This window comes from Eurypyga helias, unplaced genomic scaffold, assembly GCF_000690775.1.
Source record: "Eurypyga helias isolate BGI_N326 unplaced genomic scaffold, ASM69077v1 scaffold6362, whole genome shotgun sequence".
NCBI classification, from domain to species: domain Eukaryota; kingdom Metazoa; phylum Chordata; class Aves; order Eurypygiformes; family Eurypygidae; genus Eurypyga; species Eurypyga helias.
Window position 1 is genome coordinate 130,332 of NW_010236525.1, and position 24,266 is coordinate 154,597.

The 24,266-nt window shown below is 37.3% G+C and overlaps 1 protein-coding gene across 1 annotated transcript in view; it reads right to left on the reverse strand.

The window, feature by feature from the left end:
* The window catches only part of LOC104506229 (usherin-like), a 305,157-nt gene that overhangs the window by 101,153 nt on the left and 179,738 nt on the right, over positions 1 to 24,266 (reverse strand). Inside the window, 6 exon segments of the mRNA XM_010147113.1 lie at positions 3,667 to 3,779; positions 5,569 to 5,771; positions 7,152 to 7,361; positions 9,487 to 9,650; positions 12,350 to 12,472; positions 15,736 to 16,070. Coding sequence (XP_010145415.1) covers positions 3,667 to 3,779; positions 5,569 to 5,771; positions 7,152 to 7,361; positions 9,487 to 9,650; positions 12,350 to 12,472; positions 15,736 to 16,070 — 1,148 coding nt within the window.

The following is a 24,266-nucleotide window of genomic DNA, read 5'->3' on the forward strand; positions in this document are numbered from 1 at the left end:
TAAGGCCAGGCTGGATGAGCCTTTGAGCAACCTGGTCTAGTGGAAGGTGTCCCTGCCCATGGCAGGGGGGTCGGAACTAGATGATCATTAAGGATCCTTCAAAACCAAATGATTCCATGATTCTATGACTCTATTATAAGGCCTCACTTATGAATCTTGAGAGCGAATTTTGTATTAGTCTCATTAAATACAAGAATTAATTTTAAAAGTTACATCAAATCTAAGATTCAATGTCTTTACTTTCAGGAGCTGGAATTAAAAATAAAGTCACAGAAAAATCACGATTCACATTCTTAAGATAGGGAACACTCTTATTATTAATGACCAGGATCACACATACTGAGCAACTGCTTCAGCACTATTGTACAGGAGTTAACTACCTGCTGTATTGTGGAATGCAGTGCTAACGTAATTAGAGAGGTGGTATGACACAGAACAGAAAGTCTGATAAATAGCATTACACTCCTATTGTTGCTACCAACTTCTTCATGAAATCTTTCTTTGCCGTATTTTTCCCATTACTAAAGTAGGGAGAGCAATCAGGTTTCCTCTGTGGGAACACTGCCTTGGACACTTCAGTTAAAGTGCTGTAAAATTGAGTGCACTTGACAAACCCAACTTTGTACATTGCCTGGACACAGCTCCACAACAATCTTCTCCAGAATTTCATGTTTGTTCACATAGTTATGAATCCCGTTTTTTATTTGTACTTTCCACCCATTTTTCCAGTATGACAAATCAAACTTACTGGTATTTATCTCCCCAGATTCCCTTGGATAGATCTGCATTAGATTGTCTCATCTTCCATTCCTCTAGTACCAAGACCAATTCAATGGATATTTTACACAACACAGTAGTTTGACACATTCATATTTGAGCTCCTTTAGAACTCCTGAGCAAATACCATCATCTCAACAATTTATTACTATAGGTTTTATCCAACTGTTTTAAAAGTTTTCTCACTAACATTTTAATTTGAGATAGTTCCTCCAGCTCATTTACCCACTAACAGCATCTGATACTGAAATCTTCCTGACCTCCATGGTATTGAACATAACCCCAAATTTAATTAATATAACTTTTTTCCCTCATAGCTTTATCTTCTTTGAGCTTTCTGTTACACCCTGACCATGGATTCTGGTCTCCCCCAAGGTGCATAAAGTCCCCTCTCTTCCTTTATGAAGCTTTGGAATATTTTTCCTAGTTTATGCCACATGGAGTTTTCAGAGCCATCAACCTTTTAAATAAGCACCAAAAAGAATTACTGGCAGAGTTCATCTGCATTGTGCCTCGGTTTTTGAAAGGAACAAAGCTACTACTAAATATTGTTATTAGGGGAAATCCAAGTGTGCTGGTTTTGGCTGGGATAGAGTTAATATTCTTCACAGTAGCTACTATGGGGCTGTGTTTTGGATTAGTTCTGGAAACAGTGTTGATAACAAGGATGTAAGTCAGCATCCACATGCATACAGTTCTCAGAGAACTTTCTAATCTGTGCAATATACTTCTCTATAGAGAGGTCCTACCTAAAAAAAAAATGCATACTTTATTTCAGTAGGATCTGGTTCTACCTAAAGGTGGCAAATGCCACTAACCTCCAGAAGAACAAAACGCAGATGAGAAACATAACAGAACAAAACTTAGAACTTGAGGACTGGGTTTCATACTGTTTTCTATTTGAAGTTTGGCATTATAAAATAATCATTCCAGGACTGCGACCTTTTGTGCCAAGTTTCAGCCTGAAGCTGAGTTATTAACTGTAAGGGGGTGGGAAAGTAAGGTATTTATAATGGCTCAGGTGGTGTAACCTTCATTAGAACAGTGTGGATGGAGCTGTTATCAAAAAGACTTCTAAGAATTTGGTGGGTGAAATTATAATTTATGTCATGCAGCACCTTGAGGCAAATTTTAAAACAATTATTTGTGAATTCTACAAAGACATTATCCTACAGCCTTCTCATCAATAATACAGCCCCCCAAACTGATTCAGAAGAGGCAAACCCGCCATGATTCCAATTAAAGACAATAAACCGCACAGTCTGTATTATATCTCAAGTATCCCATGAGCCTATACTCTAGAAATGCCTTTTTTCCCTGTCTGATGACAGATATGTATTTAAATGTCCTCTTGTCTACACAAACCTTTTTTTTTTTGTCCAAGCTTTCTCTTTTATGGAGGATAAATAAGCAAAATTCATATTCAGCCCAGCACCTGCTGAAGCTGTCAGCTGTAGTGTTTGTCATATTTCAATCAAAGCTGAAGCCAGCCAGTCATTTTTATACTGCACAATCCCTACATACTCGAGGACCAGAATTAATGAATTAGCTATTGATTAAATTCCACTCTAGCAAATCCACCGTGGCAAATAAATGAACTACCCGGGGCACGTGTAGGCCACGGCCAGACATGTCCGGGCAATCGATCAGTAGTTAGTATTCTTTTGGGATATAAGAACAGCTGATGATAATATGACATGTAGGAAAAGGCAGTGTAGAAACAGAGTCTGTTTCTGGCTGAGCAGATTATAAAGTAGGAAGGCATTTTTGATCCTTTTGCATTCATGTGTTATGACATATTTAGTCTATATATAATAGCAGAAACATGCATAAGTGTTTGCAGTACAGACAATACAGACAAAGGCATACATAAGTTGAAGCCAAGGGCAAAAGATGAGATCCTGAATTGAGTTCTTATCATCAAACAAGCTTTGACTATATCTGTATGTGTGACAGAAAAATAGCAAGCTTAATTTCACCCTTATACAGAGACAAATGCGGAATTCAAGTAAAATATAGAAATTATACTCAGTAAACCAAAGTCCTTAAGAGACTGGAGAAGCAAATCCATTCTGTTGGCCATTTCTGAAGGCTCCAATGTTAGATTTTTGCTATTAAAAAAAAAAAGGTTTAATTTTCTTTCCTGAAAAGAAACACTGCTAATGAGCATACTCCAACAGAAGTGCTATAAAACCACATGAACAATAACATACACAGAGGAGGCTAACTGTTTTATTGTTGGTATAATTCTGAGAAGTGTGTTAGCTAGCTTAGGTTTAGTATGTCTTCGGAAGATATTAACTCCCAAAGAATCACTGTATATGTTACTATTTGGCTGCTTCTAAGGACTGAAAATCTGCTCCTCCCTTTACAGTTAAGAAGTTTGTCCCTGTCTGTGGATGTAGTGGACAGGCAAACTGCAGGAAGTGGTCCAAGGAGACAAAGATATGCATGCCTTTTAAGATAGCTTACTAATTCTTACTGTTGTGATAGGTAACTTTTTTTACCCACAATTATTCTAAGTTTCCATTATCAGCATCGCATTACTCCCTGAGCATTAATCTTCCTCTTCTTAACTGACAGCAAAATGTGATAACTTTCATTCCTCTACACTTTTTCTCTTAACTACTTCCACTTACGCTTTATTTATTATCACAGCACAGTGATACCCAAATAGGTATGTACAATCAACTAAAGGTGAGTCTTCTTCAATTGCTTTTTTGGCCCAAAACTCTAAGACCAAAAACAACAACCATGAAAAATGTTTTCAAAGTGTATACAGAATTCTTTTATGCACTTTACTCAACTAAGAGAAGACAACTTTACATTCTGGTCCCCATTCCAGCCACAAATCCCCCTGATACATGAAAGCCAACTGTAGCATAGTACCTTGAGCCAATTATGTGAATAATGGGTGCTGACAGCTGCTTTGGTTCGTCTTCCACAGTTGTAATCTGGGTCCCATTGCTTCTCACACAGGCATACACCGTGCAGACTTCAATCTGACAAAGAAGAACATGAGTTTCACATGCTCAGCTGTAGAAATCACTCAGCTCTGCTACTTCTCTCTTCACCCAAGATTTTATTCTTTTCTATTTAACAGATTCCACACAGCCATGAAAGTACCACAGTTCTGAGGTAAGTACATCTACCTCACGTACATCTTACCAGAGATATGCAGTGTATAAATTTTCCCACACCGTTTTCATAAAAAGGACACATGCAGCCCTCTGGCACTAATTGCTGTTTTCTATTAAACTACCACCAACAGAGTTGCCATGAATTTGCTTCTCTGTGTGTATATATATAAAGAGAGAGAGAGGGTGTGGTACACAACACTGAAAAAAATGAACTTTAATTCTGAGGCACTGAGTAAGTTTTCTACACCTACCATACATTCTGACATAAAAATAAGGATAATTTTCCCATAGTATTTTCTATTCCTTCATGTCTATTCTGGAAAATTTAAAATGAAAAATGCAAATAGCAATCATATCTTTTGTTATAAAAAATGCCACAGAAATAAAAACTTACTCTTTCGATTCTTCGAATTAAACTAAGCAGAGTCATAGTGAAATAGTTAGTGAAGGATGGTAACATCATTTCTATATTGTTAACAGAGGAATTACTCAAAATAAAAGAGTGCAAAAATTGAAAGATAATGCATTGAGATTACCAGTAAGATGCACATGCATCCAAATTAATATTGTTTCCAGGAGAAGAAGAAAAAGAATCAAAAGGAAAAAAAATTAAACCAGTTTATTTTGGTTTTACCTATCACGTTGATGTAAATATAAGTCTTGTATTGAGACTAGGAAAGCAGAAGAGAAGAATAATTAACATCTCAAGCAACAGAAAGTGGCCATGGTAAATGAATATAGAGGGTCTATAAGTGAGGCAGTACACTGAATTTGCATTGTTATTGAGAAAAGACAAATGTGTTTCCAAGCAGCATTCAGAAAGTCATATGTGTATTCATGGATGGAGGTTTGCTGTTTCAGAGGGGCTGGAACACAGAAATCTGTTATGGTATGCCTGTCTGTGATGTTTATTTATGGTATGTAGTAACTGGATGCAAATTTTCAGAATGAAGTATACATGGCACTACTAAGTCCTTCTCATATATAATGCAAACTAAACCTGAACGAAACAGATATGTATAGTTACAATTAAGTGTCAAACTGCTTTTCTTAAATATATTAATACAACTTAAAGATAGAAAGGTTTGGGGTTTTTTTATTCTGCACATGGTATTTTGCCTTTCATAGGATATATGAATAGAGAGGCAAAGGGAAATGCAAAGACAAAACATTGTACTTATTAACAGCATAAAAAGTACTACTACGATTTCAGAGATCAGCTCTGCTTCCTCCTCAGAAGGATAAGGAGAGAAAAATGATAAAAGGATGACAAATGCAATATCATTATTTCTCTGTGCTGATATATTATGCATGCCTGATGTTTCTAAAACAATTGCAATTTTCCTTTAATGAGTAGGAGTAGAATCTTCGCCTCTTTGTAATATATGTGGAGGCTTTGCTAATGTTGTAGCACAGAGCATTTAGGGGAAAGTAAATGGACTTTTGATGGTTTGAAAAAAGATAATGGAAATTTCTATTATGAAAAGTGCACACAAACCTAAAATATGCTGAAAATATATTTATGCCTTGAATGTATATACACACAAACATCAGTGTAAATATATGTCCATGTATGTAAAGGAATTCATGCAACAATATTCCGCTTGGAAATGCATATCTCGTATGTAAAAAAACGTGAAGATATTCTAACCTGTATATCATATACAGTGAATGGAGACAAGTCTGCTAAAAGAAAGGACCCGGGCTCGTTCATTCCAGTCTTGTACTGCTTATTATTTACATAGATAGAGTACTCTGTGACAACACCATTTGGGTTTGAAGGCGATGTCCAGATGACATGTACAGCTGTACTGTTGATGATGACAACCTCTGGAGGGAACATGCCCTCAGGCTCTAGAAATAAAGGAAGAAACTGAATAAACTCCAGCTGTCTCTGCAAAAGCACTTGTTTAACCAAATGTAGATTAGTATTTAGGTTTAGCAAAGGGTTCACTGCTTATCTGCTTTCCTCTGATGAAGTTATCACAGTCTGTAGTCTTCTGTAAATTGGCTTATTATACTCTCAGTTAGAAACCATGAGAGCTGATGGTAAAATGCTTTATACCAACAGCACAGTGTCAATCATCAGTAGTATGTGGCCAGTGAGATATGATGATAAATTATTCACCCATCTGCACTCTGAACATACAAACATTATTTTTATGTCTCCCCAATCATAATCTTTAAAAAAAAAAAAAAGAAAGAAAATTAAAAAAAAAGAAAAAAAAGAACACGAGAGCATTTTGCTTTTAAAGCAAAACCTGAGACCAAAATACTTTGTGTCTGGTGGAACGTGACGTTATCAGCCTCATCGCTGAAGCACTATGAAGCAATATGCAATATTGTCATTATGTAAATGGTTTTGAATGTTGATTACTATAGGTAATGATGAAGTCTAACACTTATTAAAAAAAAAAAAACCTCACTTTCCTTAGCGTTAAATTACATAATTATCTAAGCATGTCAGAAATAACCATGCAAAGACCTATTTTTATCATAAGAACCCATCTTTACCAGTTGAAAAATTGTCCTTGCGATTGATTCTATTTTATAAACAAAAGGTGCTGACCTTTGGCATCAGAAAGGAAATGGAATCCTCACTTAAAGTGCTTTGCTAATGACCTGGAACACTTGCTTCTGAGGTAATGATATTATAATGTTTGTAATGAGACTTTATAAAGCAAAAAGATTAGAAAGTCCATTCTAAACACATTTCAGACTCACAATTATTTTTTTATTTCATTCCTCCCCCTGCCCCTCCCTCTGCACTTGCCCACTGGCACAGAAATGACTCATAAAGAATCTTCTTTGAGGCCGAACTTACACCTAGAGTTTCGGGTGACTCAGGAAAGGCTCTGTGTATGACTGTCATGTCAAAAGCATATCGCTTCACAGAGCAAATCTTTTAAAAACCCCATTAATTGTTTCTGAATTCCACCATTTATTGATATGAACTCAGTTCCAAACTTAGTGCATACAGATAGGAGTATGCAGGAGAAGATGAGAACAAACTGGGTTAATATCTGCTATTAGAGCTTTTTCTTCTGTCTCAGTGGGACCGTTTATTGATCTACCACATGATGACAACCAGCACTTAAGCATTTTAGCGTTTTAGCCCTTTTTCCTTTCATACCGGAAATTTTATAATGGAAGGATGACTGATCTCAACCCTAACAAAAATCAATCAATTTCATTCTCAGATTTTAAGCCAAGCTGCATTCACTGCTAACCAACCTCCATCCGAGGTAGTCACATGCACAACTTCACTGTCGATGCTGTGGGCACCATTAAAAACTTGAAAAAATATCTGATACTCTGTGTTGGGCTGCAAATCACCTATGACCATAGAGTTTACATTAGCCTGGATCCTCAGAGATCTTCTGACATCAGTAGAATTCCAGAAGAGGGTGTAATATTCAACATCTCCTTGCAAATCTTGTAGTGCTAAGAAAAGAAAGGAAAAACACTGGGAGATCAACTGGGAAATATTCAGTCAGCAAGTTTTTTTTATCAACAACATTATTGCAAAGAGAAAAACAAATTTTATGCAGACCTCCTTTATTTTAAAAATGCAGATTTCACCAAGTGCCTTCAATTTCGCCCTTGTAAGCAAAGATGTAGACTGCTCTTCTAAACTTGTCAAAATCATTAACTGTTCATCATCCTGTACTATTCTAATACCGGAGAAAACTTCCTTATTCTAGACATCCCCATGATGACAATGGAATCTATCAAGTAAACAAATTAATAAGTGAAACCCACAGCTAGCAGTGGTGTGTGGACCTTGCAGCTTGCAACAACAAAAGGATGACTTTCATCCAGATAGAAGGAAAAGAGCAAATCATATTGCTCTATGGCACTGGTTTAAGACGGAAACCTCAAAGATTTTTTTTCCTTTTTGCTCGTTCCCTTCAAAAAACACATCACTACCTCACCCCAAAAGTACTGAATTCCTGTGTTAGTCCTTTAGTCATGAATAAGGGGCAAGTGACTATGTCTTAAATTATAGTTACATTCAACTTTATACAGACAGCCTTTCGGCCACAGTGAAAATTAAAATCTATGTATTATTATTTTAGAACAATCATTATAGCATTATCTACGCGTAAAGCTGTAATACATTCAGAAGCGTTATATTTACAGGGAAAAAAAAACAACTCCCTGCATTTCTTTCCAAATTGTGTTTTCCCCAGCAGTATCTTCCCTGGTGAAAGGAAGAAAAAAAAAAAACGTCCAATTTTCTGGCTACACAGGGATGGACATTCATTGGTCAGAGCTTGTGGATAAACAAGGATTCTAGGCAAACCTTGCTTCTCCATTTTAGTAATTCAGGTGTAGTCTGTTATCTTATCTGTCCTTTGTCAAAGAGTTTAAGTCCAGATCTGCTGAAATGCAACTGCTTTTCCAGTCAGCATCAGGATGAAAAGAATAATCATGACAAAAACTTTAAGCGCTGAAACATATTGCTTTAGATGACACGCTGTACCACTAAATAGGACTCACCTGACTGGGAAATAGCATTGATCAAAGCTAAAAGCATATTTGCAGATTTAATAGTACACAGTTTTGTCACAGAAATTCTTAATCAAGTGATACATTTTTATTTCAAGGAGTACAGACACAAGTACTAAATCCTTAGAAGTCAGAAACCTTCTGTAGGTTTTCCAGAAGAAGAAAACTAGCAAGGCAACATATATTAAGGACTCCCAAGTTCCCAAAGAAAACAAGAAAATAATTTAAAAACTAATATTATGAAAAAATGAAACATGGGTATACAGAATATTTAATATACTTATCGAAACATAAGAAGTGATAAAATACGATAAGGTTCTCAAATAACGAATGGCCTTGTCTTGGTGTTTAACCTTTGCATTCACAAACATATATGAAGAAAATTTCTAAGGTATGAATGAAAATAAAACTAGATTGCATTACCTACATCTAGAAGGTCAGGGGTTTAGATTACTAAGGTAATGAAACTTCAGTGAGCTGCTTCAGATCTATTACATTTGTCAGTTTTTATAAGCATGCTTACTTCAGGCATGCAATTATAAAATAAAGAGACTACATTTGTTGCAATTCAGCACCCAGTCCTTATGAAGTCATTTGCATGTAAGTCATGAAGAAATTCCCCACTGCTGTATTAGCAAACCAACTAGAGAAATTGGCTAAATTCATTTTAAGGAGCAGAGCAAAAACGGAGAGAAAGGGGATCCTCTCCTCCTGAAGGAATGTATATGTAAATTTTCATACAAAGAGATGAAATATACCACAAAGACAACAGGGTTGTGTGCACTACTGCTTTATAGATTTCTCAGGAGTGGGCATTAACTATTTCTTCACTTTCACTATTCTCATTCTGCAGAAATAGCATGTAACAAATACAAACATGACTGAGAAATAGCAGATGTGCACATTTTTTTGCCTATTTCTTTCGTCTCCTTTCAAGGACACTTGGGCATATTATAAATCAAGGCAAGGACTGTGTTTCCTGTGAGAGCAAGGCAGACCAACATAAGTGATGGCAGGTTAACATCTAGTTACTGGAATAAATACTAAGCACACTTACTTGGTTTTGACCATTCCACTTCTACAGCAGTATGATTAACAGCACGTGCAAGAAGGACACTTCCTTTCTCTGGTAATCCCGCTAATGTAGTAGCTACCACTTCTTCACTTGATGTATATCCCACCTCATTATGCACTATGAGCTTGTACTCGTATGTTGTGTAGCTAAGACATTTTAAAAATAATTAAATGGAACGAAAAACACAGACGGAGAAAACATTTGCTGTCAACCCTCCCCCTGTGCCAAAGTTTTCATGTTTCTTCCTTCCCTCTCTAGCAAGTGCAGCTGCATGGCGTGCACCAATGAAGACTCTGTAAGGGATGTCTATTTTTTGGTAAATAATTCAGCGCCATTAACATGGTAACAAAAATAATATTTCACTTTTTCGTTGTTGAAGCTTCTGAGGTGTTGAGAGATTATAGCTCAATTCAATACATAATTACAGCAGTGGCAGCCTGCCAAAATTTGGATCAGAATTTAATCAAATGAGGCTTTTTTCCTCTTTTGGGAAACTCATTGATTTTAACTTGCAGAGTCTCATTTGGAAAAGTGATTCACCACACAGCCAGGACTCTCCCACCACAAAAACATTAAAAAAAAAGAAAAAGTGCCTAGGAATGCAAAATCATTTAATAGTGTAATTTTCTTCAGAACTCTGTATATTCAATTTACACAGTTTTATTAAATACTACATGTATTTTTAGTAAACCAAGTGACTGTCACTCCGTAATATCTTCTCTGTATCAAATAGCATATTAATGTATTTTAAGTGGGATTTCATAACCTCAAAATTAATTCTATCATTAAAAACCTCACACAAAACTGTGCAACCACAGAAACACAGGATCATCTTCAAATTTTCAGTGAAGCTGCAGCAGTTTGAGATAATTGTCTACAAACACAATAAAGGAACTTATGGTAAATGCCAAATGTTGAGATTTCTTTACAAAATGAAAAGCCATGCACATAATGTATTTACTTTTTTTCTTTACTGCTTTAGTATAGAACCCTGTATTATGTAACTGTCCAGTGTGATTTTCAAAAAGGCAAAATTTTAACAGTCCCACTAAGAATGAGAACTAATGGGGTCTCATCAGCTCCAACTCTAACGATAAGCATTGCAGAAGAACAATGACAATATACATAACATTTCATTTCCCTCCCTGCACTTTCTGTTGCTTGCAAACACGCAATATTCTCTTGGACACTGTAGGACAGGTGCAATCAAAGATCAATAGAACCTATTCTTGCAATTTAATGATGAGAATTTGAGATTCATTTTTGATCTATATTTCCAACAATGAAAGTAAAAGAAGTATGACTTAGTCTACTAGAAATGAAAAATACATATAAAACAAATAATTGTGAAAATAAAGCTCTGGCAGGAATATAATAAAAATCACTAATTCTGAAACATGATTAAAACATGCCACAAATCAAAAAAGATGCTGATGTATGGATGTCCTTCCTGTGAAAAGTAAGACTTGGTCTCTCTGCAGCATCTTCTCCCTGGCCACATACTCAGGGTTGCTGACTGCAAAAACACAGCTGCAAGTTGCAGAACCCTCCCCAAAAGTAGTGTTCAGATGTATCTGAGGATTAGGCACACTTTTCTGACCATAGCTCATTCAACCCGAAAGGTCATTGTGCCTAATGACTTGTCACTGAGACCCTGTCAGAATGTATTGCCCTCTCCGATCTGCTAACATAACTGCTGCACACATCAGTGCTGCTGAAATGAGCTAAACTAAAACCAACAGAAACTCTGTGTAGAATTTCAAACGTGGTTTAAGACAGAAATGGACACTTGGGCGGGACCTGGGGAAAGAGCAGCTTCATGATCAATCATTACTGCAATGGATGAAGGGACACAGCGACTTGCAGCAAGTGGGCAGTGACATGCCAGAGGCAGTAGGTGTTGCCTTGGTTCAGTCCATACAACAGTCTGGAGCAGAGGTCACATTCTGCTGGTTCACATTCTGCTCTGGGGGGTTGCTCACACAGCTTGTATCGAGGTAAGTAGAAGCAACATACAGATATTTGAGGGGCAATGACTGACACGTGGTCATCATAAAGCAGGACAGCACACAGAGGGCACACACATCCTGAAACTATCCATGAAAGTTTTCCCAAGACCTTACTTAAAAAAAACTTCAATGCAGAATCTATGCTGAATCTTTGTTTGGAGGTTCTTAATGTGTGTGCTTTGCCGTCTCAAGGGTGGTAGCCTTTATTTCGAGGTGCGCAAACTAAGACTGATCAAGAGCAAATGCTTTGCTCTGTGCCACACAGCAGGTCTGGAACACACGGAGAAAGAGAACCCCCTCACCACTTCCCACCTCTCAACACTCTGCAATTTAACTATGAAGCTAACACAAAGCTGCCCTCAAATTAGATCTACTGAGAGTGAGATAAATACTATTCTTGCCTTTGGAGATATTAAAGCAGTTGTTAATTTGCATTTTAAAACCAGGTAAGACAAACAACGTTGAAACCAAGTTTCAGATGTTTCCCAGTTAGGATTTCTCACTCTATCATTCTGCCTGTGCGATGACTTTGCCAACACACAAATCTAGAGCGTATGTACACACAAATAGTTTGACTGCATAAGCATATCAATGCTAAAATTTCACAAGAACTTTATTTTCATTTGTTTTGCAGAGCAAACCAGTATGAGTCAAGAACGACAGACTAATAATAAATCCCTGCATATTAGACTGATTAATACCAAAGATGATGACAAAAAATATTTCATTACATAATTAATATGTTCTCTACATAAAGACACAAGAAACACTTTGAACTATTAAACGTACACTATACAAAATGCCAGCATTTGTTTTTATAGTTTTTGTAATCTCACCTGCTAAGACCCTTATCTTCATAAAACCACTGAGTTCCTGAGTAAATATTGTGCCACAGATTTAAATCTTCAGGGGGATTTGATGCAAGTGGTTGCTGGATTTTACGTCTCAGGAGCTCATATCTAACACAAAAGACAAGCAGAACACCAGGATTATCTCAACTAATGTTATTACACAAAAAAAAAAAAAAAACCCTTTTTTTTTTTAAAGCCACACATTATTTTGTTTTTACAGCTGTAAACTTTCTGAGATAAACATTCTTTTTAATGTTTCATTATTTAAAATATTCAATTACTTAAAAAAACCCTTACTTTGAAAATGGAAAATGAAGCATTCCGTTTGAAAGGATGAGTTTATTTAATGATTTCCAGATTTTAAACTTGTGGAAATGCTATGAAGATGAAGTCCAAATAGCCCAATGTATCTCATACAGACTTGGCTGATGCCATCTGATATATGCAGACTGCTGCAGAATGTGAAATGACAGTGTCTCTCTGTCGTGAATGTGCTGAAACATGTAGTGTTGCTATTACTATTTTGCTGATAGTAGCAACTTAAGCGTGCATTTGCATTTAATGTGTGTTTTCAAACAACCACAGTGTAAAATACAAGTGACAAACAGACATAGAATGAGTTAACTGTTCCATCTGTAGACCTTAGCAAGGTACTTTTGTATTTGGGTAGGCATTCATGATGTGAACTTCAAAGACCTATTTCATCCTGGTTTTAATTGATATCTGAAGCTGTACTCCTGTCTCTGTTGCAAAAAGCAGTCCAGCTAAAGACCGTCTTTCATCAGGTCAGCCATGAGACTGCCTGACTCAGACAACATGCCTTCCACCCATTCTGTATCTTCACTCTTCATCATCTTTTACACAAGACCTTTATGAAATTTATGAAAGATTAAATCCCTTCATGTATACACAAGTTAAAAGGAATAACATATTCTGCATTTCTTACTAATTCTGTGGATTGCATAGAAAACTGCACTCTAAATGAAACAAAAATATATAAAGAGTTGTCCAAAATCTTCAGGATTATTATTCTTTATTGCACAGGAGTTTTTTAATATGATTCTTGTTTCAGTTTGGTGGTTCTTTTTTAAGGCATCAGATGTTTGTACACTTCCTGCCAGTTACAGAACTACTTCGAAATTGTTTTCAATGGTGAGCTGCAGTTTTAACCAAACTATAGCTGCAATAGTGTTTCCACTGATGCCAAGCAAAGTAGGGCCATATACATATATATTTGCTTAAGCGTGTAACTTGATTCTCTAAAGAGTTGAGCTGCTGTGTATCATCCTTTCCATGCATGCCATTTTGGAAACGTGCTACTGTTAAATTCCAGCCAAAAGTATGTGGATACTCAGACAGATCATAAAGACTCTCACTTTAAGCACTTATTTGTGAAAAATGTTTCCTTCTGTGTTTAAGCCTTCTGCAGAATGCCTTGGTGTGGGTCATCACTCTGTTGCAATAATCTTTCTGATGACTGGCTTCATGTGTAATTTGAAATTTACCTTTTTTAAGTTAAGACTATCTTCAGTCTAATGAAGAAATGTTGGGCAACACCGCGCCAGATTTGAGACTCTGAATTATGAGGATATTTAATAGGGACTGCATACAGTGATTTTGTATTGCTTCAAATCAGAAATCAACTCAAAAGCTCTCTTACAAGATGCATGAGACTTCCTATGCAACATGAAAGCTAGGACGTACGTGTGTGACTTTCAGCACCTTTCGCCCTTGAGTTTAGGGAATAATCCTCAACAGGTACAATGAAGCACTGTGCCACTGACCTTAGTGATGCCAAATCAAATTGCTGCAGAAGTTGGGAGTATAGCCTCAGAAATTAAATAGGAAAAACTAATTAAACTCCAGCTCTATGAAAACATTCAGATGACTTTATACCCCAAGAGCAACTCTGATGTGAGTGGTTCATTGGTGTCAACAGAACCCAAAGACCAAAGACTACAGTTTTATTAAGAACAATCCTGGCATATTATGTCCAATATATTTCATAGTAAAGTCATGAAAAACATCAAAATCTTTTTGAACACTGAATGGTGATCATGTGTAAAATCACCCCCACTGGCAGCTGCTGCTGCTTCTCTGCTTGCTGCAGACTTCTTGCTCCATCATGCTGTACAGAGCAGCTGCTTCAGTGGTTGTTCTTGTCGAGGGCAGCATGGCACACCATGGAGGAAATGAAGTCTGCAGATGTAGGTTGTACTGAATTACTTCAATAATCTATGCTAAAATGGTCATATTGTTAACCCCAGAATAACAGAGACTGCTTTTCAAAAACTTCAGATTTTACTGTGGAGCAATCATCATTTCATTCAGTTGTAGTGTGCCCTAATTAAGCCTGAAGAAAGAGTCAAGCTACTGTGCTGTAATAACATACGCAACTGAAACGGCACTACATGATAATTATTGAACCCATCAGTGCACCTAGAAGAGAGCTGCTAACCAGAACATATGGAGTACAGAGATATAATTCTATGCACAATGTTTCCCAATATGTTAAAGCACTAGAATGAAAGATTTTGTTTTGGATTTTTTAATTGTGTATGTATAAAGATATATTTTTCTTTATAAATCTTCATGCACAAAAATATATTTTTTTTAATGTATACACACACATACTCAGAAATCAACAGAATCAAGATCCCCCATCCCATCACTCTAAACAAGTCTCAGAAGTGACACCTTTCTCTAGTTCCTGTGGTGAAATCCAGCTGGCTATCCCCAGAACTTCCTGGCATTTCCTATTTTTGGCTCTGCCACAACACTTGTAGCACTTTAACTTCCTTTTTTTTCATGTACTTTCTCATTTCCAATTCATTAATCAGTTTTGTAGCTTATTTCATGTCATCACACTACCATGGTCACCTTCTCTTTATGTAGAATAACTCTCACAGAGTTTTGAGAATATTGGCTGTATTAAATATTTATGTTCAGAGATCTGGTAAGTATCTTGCCATTTTGTTGGTGGAACATGTTCCCTGAACTGACCACCAAAACGTGGCTGATGCTGCAGCCCAAACCACTTATGACTTTGCAAATATCCTGTGCTTGCTCATTCTGGGTCCTGAGACAGCACTGATCTGAAAGACCCAGAGCCTTCCAAAATGCGTACTGCAAAGTAAATTCCACAGTACAGACACCACACTTGCTTTAAATAATCTTGACTCCTCGTAAGTTCAAACCAATTCAAAGCTCACCCTGCTATCTGCTTCTAGACTTACCCACATTACATGAATCCTCTTATGGACTCCTGAAAGCTACAGAGGGACTTCAAAAGATCAGAAATTAAGACATCACATCATAAAGTTTGCATCACCAGGAATCTTCTGTGCTGCCATCTCCGTTTAAAAGCTTACCTCAGATGAGGACCATTTGGCCTCAGTGGTGGTTGCCAAGAAATGGCAACAAAGGACTCGCTGATTGGAGTCACAGACAATGGACTAACATGCTGAGGAACTGCTGAAGGTGTAGTCACGCTGGTGGGCAAACTCTCTGTGCAGCCTCCTAGAAAGCCATCGCCTCCAGAACAAGCTATTACAGTGACAGAGTAGTTTGTATAGGGTATAAGATTAGTCACCAAATGACTTAATGGTGATGAAGTATTCCCAGTAATGACAATTCGTGGATCAGGCATGCGAATCTCATAGTTAAGGATTTCACCATTCTGTATCAGAGGAGGTTTCCATGAGACCTGAAGGAGAAAAAAAAAAAAAAGAAATCAAACCCAACAGAGATCTTTCAGTCAGAATGCAGAAAGACAAACAACATGTTACACATGGTCACAAGATGTGCTTTTCATTCTTCATCAAGACAGAGTTTGTGTATAACCATTCCCAGGTAGCCGAAATTTGATTTTTAAAGGTGCAGCCATTAGAAATCTAACTTCCTTTAATTCTAGTGAGGCTTGCAGTAACAGGTGTAGCAATTGCAAAAATCTACTATTTAGCTTCACCAGTCAAATGTGAATGCTCCACTTCACCTAAAATTCTGTGAGAGGTTCACATGCATTAGCAGAAGTACACTAATTATCGTAAATATCACTAACTGTCATAACTTTCATTTATTTTCTTATGGTGTATTGCCTGGTGTGCTCATCTGTTAGTGGCAGAATAAAAAGAAATCTTATTTTGTGTTTGCACAATTTTCAGAAAAGTGTAACTGCCTTAGCTTCTATCAGAAATGAGATTTGACTGCACTCTCTATATCCCAAAATATGCAGGTTTTCTTTCATATTTTTCATAATGAATTACACTGGTAACTATCAGACAAAAAACAGGCACAATTTTCTATTTGCAGAACTATATAATTATTCTGAGAAAAATTAATCACAAAAAAAGAAGAAGGAAAGTACACACAGAATTCATGTGTGATAGATATGTACTGTTACACTTCCTGGGGTTTTACTGAATCGAGTTTAGGTGTTTGGGTTTTTAAGTTATTCTTTTTTTTTTTTTTAAGTACATTCCTCTAAATATTTATACTTACCAGCTCCAGTAAGAAATCACACTCAAACCATTGTACCATAAAGCACAAGGATGTTCTGAATTCTTTTTAGAGGGTTTTTGTCATGGTATCATGACAGAGGGGACTTCAGACTGATGCAACGACGACACGTAACTGTATTAAGAATCTCAAAGTTTCATAAGGGCAGCATAAGAACATCTATCAATCCTTGCTCCCCTAGAATTCACAGTAGGAATAAAACAGCTTTGCTTTGCTCATGCCTGGGACTTGCCATTGACCCACTCATCTATAACAGTTGCTGTGTCTTTTCCTGCCAGGCATGGGATAATTAAGGATTGAATCCAATATTTCCAAGATAAAAAAGAAATGGAGAAATGGATAAAACCTAGATGAAGGTATGTGCAGAATAAAATGAACAAAGATAATATTGAAGTGTTAAATAGTAACACTGAGATACTTCAGTTTAAGTTGAACTTTTTCCTTAATTCTCTCCAGCCTCCAAAGTAAGTATCTTTAAAAAGGTCTATGCACAATTACACACAGCCATGAAAACAGAGAAGCTTGATATATAAAATGATTTTTAAAGGACCCTTGAGGATTAGGAAATGTACCTTAGGTACAGAAAGACCTCTTAGGCCATCAGACTTGTAAGAAACCTGGCAGCAAAGTACTGGAGAAAGCTGAAGGATTTTGATAACAGAATCTGGAATACTATTAAACAGAGAATTAGAAACAGGGTGATCTTGAGTAAAGACAGCACAAACAAGATTATTGGTGCCCACATAGGAAAGGCTTAGCTCTGGCTAATTATCAAATGCTGTATTCAGATTTCTGTTATATCTGGCCCCAAAACATGATCAAACAAATAAACAAAATACTACTGATAAAACAATATAAAATTTCACAAAAGGTAGGAATACATTCCACACCATTCACATATACATTGAGCAAAACTCTCATTTTGAAGTACTTTGCGTGATCTAGCCATAAGCTTAGGAAGCAGAGAAGAATGGATGATTAGCACAGGCAACAGAAAATGTTGTTTTCAAGTACAAGTTGCAAGCATTCAGATGAATAAACGTCAGGTGAAATTTCCAATCCAAATGCTTTTTATTGCTACTGTACTGCACACACTGGATGTATTGTGTATGTCACAGAAAGAGGGGAATGTGCATGTTTCACCTTTATTTTCAGGGGTATACCTTTGAAGTTGCTGGAAGAAGTAGAGAAGACTTTAAGGTCTGACATGCCACAGCAAAACACTCATTTCTGCACCCATAATTAAGTTATTCTTTTTTGAGGTTTAGCACCTATCCTGAAATTCTGCCTCAATGAAGTGTGACTGAAGAAAATATATTCAAGGTCTTTTTTAAAGAATATTAATACAGTAAATCTGTCATTACCAGTGAAAAAAGCCCTCTTACTTGTTGCTTAATGCAAGGTCACTTCTAATAAAAGAACTATATGTCAAATGCTTTGGAATATTCCTGGTACTACCTTCTCAGAAGAGAAAATTGTCTAAAAACTTTCACCTTGTACCAAATCTTGGTTTATTTCCTGGAAGAGAGGAGGAGTTATATTTTAATTACATCACATCGTAGGTGCCTAACTTTTATGTCTGAAACCACAAAATTACTCTAATAGAACTTGCACAAGATTGACCATATACTGTAAACCCTTCATATAAAGGAACATGGGCAGGAAAACAGATGCTGCTCCAGAACCTCAGCTCCTGAGTTTTAAACAGCATGTGCACTAGCTGGTGAAACTTAAAAAACCTCTTGAGTGTTACATCACACATTTGCGGTGCACTAGCAGATAAAGTACCTCATACTGTACATAACATAGATGCTCTGTGGGGTTTACACTAAGAAATTTCTGGCGTTTTTCATCTTAAGAGAAATGGAAACTAGGCTGAACAGCAGTACAATAACACAGAATGAAACTTATTTTTGTCTGGGCATAGATATCTCATACAAAGATATGTAGATCTGTTATCACTTTGGTTAGTATTTTTTTAAACTCAACAAAGGGATGACCAAGGACACTCACAGTTACTGCTGTGTCACTTGACCTGCTTTGAATTCCATACGTCACCTGGGAATGACAAGTCATGCATTGTCTCTGACAAACTTCTCCTGTCAAGAGGCAAGGGACTGCCTGGCCTGTACAGAGTAAATGATGGTGGAGACAGCCTGGTTAACACACGTGACGCTGCTGGACCTCTTCTCTACTTTGATGTGCCAGGGTCTGAGGTAAGAGCTTGGCAACGCATGAAAGCAGGAAAGCTCACTAGACAGGCTGTGTTGGAAGCGGTAACAGTTTGTTCATTGATTTGGAGCTCAGCACTGAGGCCATGAAAGAGGATGCCCATGAGGAAGAGAGAATAAGGTAGCTACTGGGAGAGATTAACTGATTCAATGTAATGACTCTGGAAGCTGTCATTTAAAGATCAAAGCACCTTATTTTCTCCAACACAAAATTTAAGGAGACAGAAATTAGCCATTTTCCCCCCATTAAACTGTTATAACCTTGGAAATCTTTTATTTTTTTTTTTCTTCTTTTTTTTTTTTTTTTTTTGACAGCAGTTGGAACCCTGCAATTAAATTCCAAGCTACGTGAAAAGAAGCACTGGCACATAGGTACATTTTACTAGTTCAGGCCTGGCTTCAACAATTCACTTTTAAATTGGTGTGTTTGGCTTCATTTTATTCTCATATCTCCTAGCTACTGCTTGTAACACCTACAAACAGAATGTAATAAATACACTGCTGAGAGCTTTTCACTGTTGGTCTCAAAGCACGTTATAAGTCTCAGATTGCAAGTATTATTATTACAGTTTTACAGATGAAAAGACTAAATCCCAGACTAAGTCACGTATCAGAAAGAAGCAAAACTGAAAACAAAGGCCTGCTAACCCTAATTCTGCATTCCAACCAGTGGACTATAGTCCTGTGCCAACCCTGCAGCCCCCCCCAAAAGTAGTAGGGAGATGAATTTCCTCATGAGTTCTTATCTGTCTTAACAGAAATTATAGTGGGATTCAGTCGAGAGCTAGTATCACACCAGAAAAGCAAATCCTGACAGAGGTCACCAATAATTACTCTCTTACGCTTTGCACGTGAACTACGTACAGCTTCAGCAAGCACTACCACAGAAGAACAACACGATCAAGTTTGCAGTAACAGATTGCTACTACAAAAAGTTCTGGAAGCATTAAGCTTGAGTAGTGGAAAAACAGAAAGAATATTTATTTATGATCTTAAACACCTCCTACAGTCAAGTGTTTAAGCTATATCAAAGGCAGGGGGATAATGCTGATGAAACCCTGATTAGTTCACCCCACTGTATGATCTGTACCAAATGAGCAAGCTGTGCTAAAATGTGGAAAACCTCTAGTTAAGCTTTTCTTAACCTCTGTGCAAGTTAAGGTTGTTCCTATGGGTGTTGGAGTATCCTAAGTCGCTCAAGCAGCACTTATGTGGCAAATAAACCAAGGTCTCACTGACCTTAGCAGCATTACAAGGCAATCTTCACATAAGGATTGATCGCTCCTAAACAATTTCCCCAATGCACCAGGCATACCTACATAAAACTGGAAGTGTGGAGAATAAAGTCCAAACTTTTTTTTGCCCAGCCTGAATCCGCTATGTGGGCTTACTCTATCTCCCTTTAGTGAGCAAGGCCTAGGTATCAGGGTTGTTCGTATTCTCCAAATTATGTTCTTAGGCAACAGCAGTCTGACGTATTTTGAGAATGAAATAGCAACGTGGGGGGCGAGGTTAACCTGGGAAAGAGGAGGAGTCTTCACAGCCTCATTCTGTACCACATTGCAGAGGTAAAACAATGAAGAGTCACCTCCCTGTTAGTCATCAACTTCAGTGACCATGGAGTTATTACTGTTGAATCCAACATTCTGTAATCAGAAGAAACTTCACGGTACAGAAAACATTAATGTGTGAGACAAAAAATAACTCCAGAACATGTGCCTATAACTGTAATTCCATAGGAAGTGGAAAATGGATAAAGAAAACACCTTCCTTTTCACGGATGGTACTCAAACTACAGGGTATATTGCTTTAAATGTGTCAGTGGCATCCATTCCATACAGCTGAAATCTTTCTCTTACATGTTTTAGTCCTAGACTGTTCACAGAACAACAGGCATTTAGCAGTCAACTGTCCAGCTTCTGGGCTAATGAAGAACAGAAGACAGCTATAAAAATAGAGCCTTGTTTATTTGTGTTTGCTCACTTGTATATGCAATTTAGTAGTCAAATTTGAGAAATAGCTACTGGAAAATTGATCCTCATCTCTGAGGGTAACAACCAACATGAATGACAATTAAAAAGCCTACAACCCTTCTTCAGAGAAGTTGTGAGGAAATACTTACAAACACACACAAAAACTGTGTAGAAACTGAATGACATGATATTAAATCAATATGCAAAAAAAGAAATTAGAAAGAAGAATGAGAGTTTGGTGCTACAGAATCAGCATGGCTCTTCTAGCAGGAAACATACACAACATATTAAGAGAAAAGTCAATGCAATTATCATAGTTTTTTATTTTTCTCCTTTTGCATCTAATCAAGTTTCATTAAGTTTCTGTAATGCTATCATGAAGGAATAGCATGGCACAAGAAATATGTCAGTAAGGTACTTCATCCAACCACGATGAAATCTCCTACAACTTATCTAAGCACCAAATAGAAAAAAAAAATCCTTTCCCCTTGAGACAAACGTCAGGATTAAGTACAGCTCATGCCAACTTCCCTCTTGAGAAAAAGGTTACGCAAAGACTGACAGCAAATGACTGTAGCTTCTTGTCTTATCAAGGGTGCAGTTGGTGGCACTGGCAGCAAGGGAGAGTAATACAGGCAACCTTGCCTCGGCAAGTCTCCAGGTAAACCAATAATCAAGACTACATCTGCCTTCTCCAGGCCAAAGCCCTCAAGGGAAAACTACCGCAGTGAAAGGGAAGTCTTCCCATTGAAAGTTAAATGGCCAAAGCTGGAGAATTTGCATACTGCAGTTAATTTAGTTTCGTGTACCCAGCCACATAATGCTTTTCCTTTACAAAGAACTCCTTTAAATAATTATTCACTGTGTAAACCAGTCTCTGAAGCCACTCAACCTAGCTACATTCTCAAATGTCATATCAGTGTGAAGTGTGAGATTGAAGCAGCACAGCAATTGCAACCCTCACAAGAAAAGGAAACAGTTTCTTTTATACTTCTGTACATTAGGGTATAGCAAATCTTGTGTAACAGGAATAATGTTCATGGCATTGGCATATACTAAATAAACGGCTTTTGCAGTTGCTGAATACCTCCACTTCACTTTGGCATTTAATCAGCCACAAAAGCAGTTTATTGCGCAGTATGCTCCACTACCATGAACATTATCGATTCAGCAAATATTAAAAAATATCATGCAGGTGTCACAGAAATGGGTACTTTAAAAATTACCCACAGCTTTACACTTCCTGTTGCACAAAAGAAAGCAAGCTAAATGTTATGGAGAGATATAGGTCCATTCTGATTAAAATTAAATGTTAAAGGAGCACAAACGCATCAGAAGCGTTTATGCCAAGAGTGACCTGCTGTGCTGCTATTTTCCTCCTTGCAGAGTGAAAACTTTGGTCTATGAAAATAAGCTGTATACTCAAGTGAGTACTATCCCAGAGCACTTTGAATTCTCCACATCCTCAAATCATTTATATTGATTCTATGACTAAATAAAGGAATGGAAATATGTTTCTCCTTTTTTGTAAATTCTCTCTGTTTTCAGTAGAAGTAAATATTTGCGCTCATGGTTTAGGGACTGGTTGCACTGACAGCTGAAAGCCTCTATTGATTTGCAGATGTGGGCTGGTAAAGGAGCCTCTTGCTAATCTTTCCCCTAGTGCCCTTCCAATACTTTCCACTCTAACCTAGGAGGACAGCTCTCTCTAGGGCAAGATGTAATTAAAAACTGCCTCCCAAAGAGACAGCTTGTTTTCCATTCTCTGCTTAAGAGCTACCATCGCAGACACTGCATAAGATGAGAGGGTTGTACAGCACAAGCACATCCCAAAAATTTGATTTGAACACTACGTAGATGATACATGCATTGCAGGTTGATGGGCTTGATCTGCTCAAGAGGGCAAGTATGTCTTTGTGGGACTCTCATCAGAGTTTAAAGGCACCAACGTAAAGTAATCCCAAACTAGATCCACCCTATTTCCATGGAGGAAAGCTTTTCAACAAATAAGTGGCAATCCTTGCACAATACTCCACAGTCGTTCTGTGGGTGTAACCAATGTGCTTGTGGGGTGAAGGGACACAAGGGGTTTGCAGGGCACTTATTCAGATCTACACCCGAGTTTGAAAGAGAAGGGTAAAAACTCCAAATGTTTTAAAAACAGGTGCTACCTTGTTGTTCTTGTATGCTCCTGGTACAGAACAGTCACACGGGCCACAAGACAGCCTCACCGTCATGGCACAGCCCCCCAGGTGGTCTCAGGGTCTTACTACACCAATGTGAACTTGCCATAAAATTGAGGAGCAGGAAACAATACCACCACTGGTGAGCTAATCTATTTGACAGACCTGTAAGACGACTAACAAGTATGATGAAATCCCAGTTGCTTCCTCTAGTGCTCCCATCCGCAAACAAGCAGAAGGAGAGAAAACCACTGGGTGCAGCCAGCCTTGTCCAAAGTCTCTTCAGTTATGAAGTGCAATGAGCACTTCTGCACCTATAACTTTATTTACATTTTTTGTAGATATAATAAATAGTAATAAAAGAATAATAAAAGCTAAAAAATAAAATAAAATAAAAATCTCTTGCTCTCCTGGGCAAGTAAGAGATATTTTAAGATATCGGAAGCAAAGTAATGTCTAAGCCATTCTGCATAGGAACTGAACCAAGTTCCAACTGGCACCAATTGCACACAACTCTCCTCCAATTATGATAACTATCAAATTAAACAACACCAAGTAAAATAAAATACTAGATAAATTAGAAGAACGTATGTCAGTATCATCAAAGGATACCAATGCTCTCTACAAAGAGAGAGAGAATTTTTGCTGAAGGACAGGTACTCAGAAGAGCGGATATTTGCAAAGGCATATACATAAGTCAATTTCACCAGTTAAATGCCACCACCTTTAATTATTTGGAACATTTTAACCTAAATATTTAAAATTGAGAAAAATGAACAGACTGAGTCATGGAAATAAAAACATCCAGGCTTCAGTATCTTTGACAGGAATTGTTCTTAACAGACCAAGCAAATATGTGCCTCCCGGTGGAAAAAGCAAGCCTGAAACTACAAGAGGAGCAGTGACACAAAATATGGCCACCACTCATACAGAAGGTCATACAGTATAGACATTAAAGGCTTTAAAGAGCTTTGAATGTTAATGATTGACTGGGGAA